Genomic DNA, 7,063 nt, shown 5'->3' with positions numbered 1-7,063 from the left:
TTACGAAACTCAAATTTTATTTTTATGACAATAGATCTCTAAAAAATCACAGTTTTCTTTTAATTATTTAAAAGTTTGCATGTCTTTTAGAACTAGATATGCCTTTTAAGTGCCACTACGGCTCTAACTTCAAACTTCCCTAAAAGCTAACACAGCTAACTCCACTACTTTGACATATCAAAATCTATTATATATAAAATCTATTTTCCAATTTTGACACTGCTCTACACACAGGATTTTAATTATTCAAGTTTTAAAAAGTGCAAATTGATTTGAATTGGAGAAATAAGAGGGAAAAAATAAAAAGGAAGTGCTGGAATGTAATTGAGCTTGTGTATTCCTAATAGAACAAGTAATTGTGGATGGAAAGGGAAGCTTCTTCATCAATCATCATATACAACAAAGCTTTTCACTCAAAATCCATTCATAATAGACAATAATAACTGAACCAAAAGGTTTAGTGTGACTACTAAAGGGGAAAAAAAATTAAAAGTATGCAAGAAGAGAACAAAAAAAAATTCCCCAACCCAAACTCATAGTTACTACAACATCATCCAAAATTCAGAACCAGCTCACCAATCAAAAACCATTTACCAAAAGTAAAATTTTTCTACCAGATATAATCAAAATGGCGAAATCCACTGGTAGATTCGTTTCATGTTCAACAGGGTATGACACAACAAATAATATAAATATTTTGTTTACATTTATTAGTAAATATTATATACTTAAAAAAAATTGGGATCCAATTGAAATTCTGACTTATAAGAATTATTATAATGTAGATTCAGTTAGGAACTTAGGAACTAAAATCGTAAAAACAATGTGAAGTTGTTCCTCTGTTATACTGAAAGATAATGTATATGAATAAGGAATTAAAATGAAAGTTGGCTTACGAACTATACATCACTCACCTGCGTAAATGGAATGAAATCCCAATCCCAAATTCACGAGTTCAATCTCTTGCGCCACAACAATCCCAAATTCACGAGTTCTGCTGCGCCGCAGCAATAACGGAATGAAACCAGCAAATTCTGAGTTCTCCTGCGCCGCAAGATTAGCATACATGTTCATCAATTCACGAATTCAAAGGATTTTGTACCAAACCCCCAAATTGCAACCCGAAAATTGGAACCCTACTCTCTCAGATTTTAGAAACCAAATGAAGGTGATACATACCTTTCTTGACGACGGTGAGCGAATAAAGAGAAGCTTTTAGTCGAGCGCAGAGTCGATCTTCCTAATGTCAGCGCGCAGCGAAGAGAACCGGTGATGAAGATGAGTGGCGGCGTGGTGAGAGGTGAGTGATGAAGATGAGTGAGTGGTGGAGATGGTGACGCCGTGAGCGGTGACGCCGTCAGTGGTCTTCTCTGATTTGGGGGTGATGAAGGGAATGGTAGCTAGGGATCGCGAGTGATGTTTTCAGTGGCCATGTTATTTTGTTTTTATTTGCCTAAGTGTCTACTGTACGCGTGCTTGTATATTTGGTGAAAGGTGAAAAAAATTTACTAAGTGTTGACATATTTGACTTGAAATACATTAGGCAACACTTTTAAAATGCACCTGAAATATGACAAATAGGCTACACTTTAAAAGTGTTCTCTTTGGTGTAAAAAGTGAACCCATAACTCTTAAGTTAAGGCTACGCTTTATAAGTGATCTTTATAATATCTAAGGCATCGCTTTTCCCACAAATGTGATTCCTATTCTCCTGCAAAAAGGAAACACGGAGAAAAGCGTAGCCTATTCCTAGAATAGGCTACGCTTTTCAAATGTAACTTAAAAAAAGTGTGGTTGAATGGGTATTTTTCTTGTAGTGCACTTAGATGTATTCATTCTCAATTAGGTCTCACTTAGATGTGTTCGATTTTAATATTATACCCACTATTTGTGTTTAGGTTCAATTATGTCCGTAGAAAAGTGAATTATGTAAATATTGTAGGAATTAATTTCAACATTTGATGAGCTATTTTTCGGAGTAGATCATCGATTTATCCTAGACATTTGTATTCTAACTTCAAGAAAAGATTTTTAAAACTCAAACTAAAGCGCTCATGATGTGTAATTGACGGCAAAATAACGTTGAATCACTTTTACAAACATTAGGGATACAAATAGGACGATTTAAACGTTAGGGACACAAATAGAATTTACTGCAAACGTTGTGGATAAAAACGATACTTTATTCCATGTTCATATATATATATATATATATAACGTTAGTTGGTATTCTTTGCATCAGTCCAAGTTTGTTGGACTCCCATGTTGGCTAAAAAATAAAAATAATATATGTCTAGTACATTTATAAGTGTTTGATAATAATCACTTCATGACCTATACTTTTCCTTTATTATATTCTAATATCTAAAATCTTATATAAGGTATTAATGAGTAGATATTTTGGTCAACACAAACTCCATATACTTTAATGTCTCGATGATGTGCGAAAAGTGTGTCGAAATCTTGTATCACCTAATGACCTAATACAGAGAGATAATATTATCATTTTAATAATTATTTAATTTGAAGTTTTAACCCTAATAATATAGGTTAATTAACTTATAAAAAATAGTATAGGTTAATTAATTATATTATACAGAATTAAGTTAGGTCATTTCATTTTTTTTTATTAAAAAATTGCAAAGATAATTTTCAAATATGTTTGAACCATATATATACACCAAAACACCCTAATGGTTACACTGACTCCTTTTGTCTCTATACATGTATTAGGTGTCCCTTACCTTTAGTGGTTCAGAAAACGTTTCTATATTATAATAAATTCTGAATTGAAAAATAAAACAAAATAAAGAGCCTCAGGTTCTATGTTTTATTTATTTATTGTATTATATACACATCTTGTTTTACTGAGTTGTGTTATATATATTTATGTAGTTAATGCTAAAACGAATTTTTTATATATAAAGATAATGTTCGAAAATTATTCAAAATTTATTAAATAATTTAATATATTTAACTAAATTATTTAACATAATATATATTTATATTAAAATAAAGTATTATTTTTCTCTCAAATATTTGATTAAATTTTAAAATTATCTCTAATATTTTAAATATCTTATTTAAGTCCGGTAAATACTCAACGTTTTAAAATTGTTATAATGTTATTCTATCATCAACTATGATGTGTTAATAATTCTATAATAAAGATGCACATATAAATATTATATCCACTGAAGCAAACTAATCTCATATTTCTGTTACTAAAAAAAAAAAGAAACTAAATAAATAAAAGAAAAATAATAACACTAAAAATACAAAATCCTGATTATATTTTATTCCTTCATATGCTGATGTTATTCATTCCCAAATTATGTGTATATATGAAGAAGAAGGATAAGAACTAAGTTGAGAAAAGTGTTATTTCATTAATAATAATGTTAGATAACATGATCAGCAATAACAAAAGATAATATGTAGCAATATCTATGGAGCTAGGAATAATAATGAAAATTAAAGTTTTAAAGCAGCGTTACTAGCATGCATGCATGAAGAAGCTAAGGGACGACCATGAAGCCAAACCCTACATTTTATTCCTGGAAAACCCATATGCAAACAAAGATTTACTCATCAACCCTAAACAACCAATTACACTACATATTTTGCACCTATTCATGCATTTAAGGGCGGAATCCACCGTCATCGTCTCCTCCGCCGCCGTATCCTGACCCATAACCTGATCCATAGCCAGAGCCACTACCATAGCCAGAACCTCCATACCTACCACCACCACCACCACCTCCGCCTCCTCCACCTCCTCCTCCACCACCGCCGCCACCTCTTCCTCCGCTGCCATAGCCACTTCCTTCGCCGTAGCCATAGCCAGAGCCATAACCAGAGCCATTTGAGCCTCCACCACCTCCTCCACCTCCACCTCTTCCACCTCCTCCGCCTCCACCACCACCTCTTCCTCCACTACCCGACCCATATCCAGACCCATACCCGGATCCATAACCAGACCCGTATCCTGAACCATTAGACCCACCACCACCTCCTCCACCTCCTCCTTTGCCGCCGCCACCACCACCTCCTCCTCCTAGTGCTCCACCATACCCTTCACCTCCGCCAGACCCGTATCCTGATCCATATCCAGAGCCACGAGCACCACCTCCTCCTCCACCAGCACCACCGCCGCCACCACCACCTCCTCTTGCACCTAATAATCCGTTTCTAACCCTAGCAGCAAATGAAACTTCCACAAGCAACAAAGCAATAAGAATAGCCCCAATGAACTTGGAGCTTGCCATCTTGCTCTCCCAATATATGTTTATATCTAAGTCTCTACTCACACTTTCACAAACTCAAATGTGTGATGAAATTGAATATCTATGTCAAGATTTATATACAGGCTAGGAATGCGTACGTATGATATCTTATTATTGCGTTGAGACAAGGAACATGTAATTTGATGCAACAATTTTTGAGGTATGGGACCCTATTTATACACATTACTTTGTTAGGGTATGGTTTTCTAGTAGGTTCCTATGATAAGCTACACCTAGGTGTAAGGTGCTACTATTCTATTCTATTCTAGTACGTGTCATGAGGGGATTATTTTTTCTTTTTAAGTTAGTGATCTAAGAGTAAATCAGAAGAGGATGATCATAAAGACGCATAAAACGTTTTTTGTAAAGATATTTATGTGTCATATTATTGTTCAACGTATTAATAAATCGATTATTTTTTAATTTTTAACTAATTAAAATAAAACTGATTTTTATAACAATAATAAACCTAATTATTATTAGATCCGATTGAACCGACCAATTTACATGACTCGAATTGGATCATAATTTTTTTTAGTTTTTTCACTTTCACAAACGACATCGATTTACGATCCTAATTGTATTTTTAAATTATTAAAAATTTAAATGTTCACATAACAAAAATTCAGAAATATATTTGTCTTTTTATAAAAAGATTTGAACATAAATCGGTTCAAATTGTATAAATCGATCGGATCAAATCGGGTCTAATATTTATAATGCGGATACTTAGGTTTATTATTATTGCTATAATAAACCGATTTTGTTCTGGTTTATTAAAATATAAATTATTAACCGATTTAATAAAAATGTCCAATAATAACATAGACACATGTAAACATTTTTAAAAAAAAAGACATTTTTAGTGTCTTTATTAAAGTGGTCTCCAAATAAAAAAACTTTTTTTTTATCTATTTTATTCATGTTATTATATATTAGTAATTTGGATCATTTTTATATTATTTAAAATTAAATTATTACAAAATTTAGAAAATTTATTTTCTTTAAACAAACTGTTAAACAAAATATTATTTTTATATTAACCGCATAAATAATCATGTATTTAAATAAATAAATATAATTAAATAATTTTATAAAATATTTTATATTATTAATTATATTAAATTTATAAATATAAAAAATTTTATTTATTAGTAAATCACATAAGAAATTCCAAATTTTAAATTTGTAGTGAAAAATTTTTGACTATCAAAAAAATTTTGAGGAGAAATCAAATGAAATAACATAAAATAAAAAAATACCACATCTAACTTAAAATTTTAAGATAATAATTTAATGAATTTCTAATCTTATAAACTTCTCACTTTTATTTATTTTTTTAATGTAAAACTAATTTCATATACTTTTTCGCACTTGTAACACTAACCGTTACACGCAATTAAGCAGCACTTCACCATTCATCCTTACTATAAAACTCATGATGACCAAAACCCTTGAAAGTTCCACTTTTGACTTTTCATCGCTTCATATTATAACTTATAAGGAAGGAAATGGAACTGATCACCTGCGTTCCCATATGTCAAGCTGTTCAAATGAATGCCGTCAATTAATGCAATAATATAATATATCATGTAAAGATTATGGCAAAATAAAAATACTAGAGTAGTGTATATTATGTGATAGATGGATATACACACACATTTGGTACGGCAGAAAGTTTAGATAGTCTGAACCTAAGTTTAGTCTTTATATTTTTAATATGTTCAAATAATTTAGTTTGTAAACATTTTTTTTATGTCATTTATTTGATAATTATGCATTATTACTATAGTATTGAAAAAAAAAAAAATCAAATATGATGAGGCTCGGATAGGACACGTTGCTACATTAATTAACAGATGAAATTAGTTAGTGCATAAGCAAATTGTTGTCAAATCTAATATGGTGTGTATATATGAAAGTGGTAGACAAATGGTAGTTACAAATTAATTTAAAGTCAATGATATAGACTTCATATGTTATATACAATAAGCTAATAATATATAAGCATGTATATTACTTCCACATGGGTGGTTCAACTCCGGAGTTCATCTTGATAAGTTCTAATAAAGAAAATAACTTGAGTTTATCGAGTAGTCAACTCACTTATTTATTTAATTAAATATTAAGAGTTTAAATTTTATTTTATGTATATATTAATTTATTGGCCAATAAAATTTTTTTAAATGAGATCAAATCTACGATGAATTACTTTTTAGCGTTTCAAGTGGGAGAATATCATGGAAAAAAAAAATAAAGGTTGATAGATCAATTATTTTTATTTGATGTAATTATTATATTAACTATTAGCATCATTTCAGTAAGCGATCGCTGTTCTTATTTCTAGTGCGGTTGATGAATCCTGAAGTTCCTGATGATATATATAATTGGTTTGAGTGTAAATTATTATATATCAACTATTTGATAAATATATGACTTTATTTAAAATTGATTTCAATTTATATACAGAATATGTAGTTCATACTTTTTCCAAGGACAGCCAGTATGGACATACATTTAGTTTCAAAAAACACATTAATATCTAACTAAAATAAATAATACAATAAAATTAGATTATATGAAGGTTAGATTAGGTAAAGATCATCACACACTCTACTCCCACTTCAATAATATTAATAACATATATAAAGTTATAAACATATACTTTAAAATTTACGAGCTCTAGAATTAGGTGGTGGATACAACCAAATTAAAGTTGGTGCTCTCTTTTTAGCAAGACCTAGCACAACCCCATTATCCTCCTTTTAAGGGTGAGA

General features: G+C 30.5%; 1 protein-coding gene across 1 annotated transcript; it reads right to left on the bottom strand.

Annotated features, from left to right (window-relative positions):
* Positions 1 to 3,384: 3,384 nt before the first annotated feature.
* Positions 3,385 to 4,413, bottom strand: LOC148546556 (uncharacterized). The gene has a single exon (XM_088500613.1). It carries the CDS (start codon positions 4,266 to 4,268, stop codon positions 3,642 to 3,644), a length of 627 nt encoding a protein of 208 aa, XP_088356739.1. The 5' UTR covers positions 4,269 to 4,413; the 3' UTR covers positions 3,385 to 3,641.
* Between the last annotated feature and the right edge of the window lie 2,650 nt (positions 4,414 to 7,063).

Source organism: Arachis ipaensis, chromosome B9 (assembly GCF_059453495.1).
Source record: "Arachis ipaensis isolate K30076 ecotype BB chromosome B9, ASM5945349v1, whole genome shotgun sequence".
NCBI classification, from domain to species: Eukaryota; Viridiplantae; Streptophyta; class Magnoliopsida; order Fabales; family Fabaceae; genus Arachis; species Arachis ipaensis.
The sequence above is the reverse complement of the archived record's forward strand: the minus strand, read 5'-3'. Positions and strand labels throughout refer to the sequence as shown.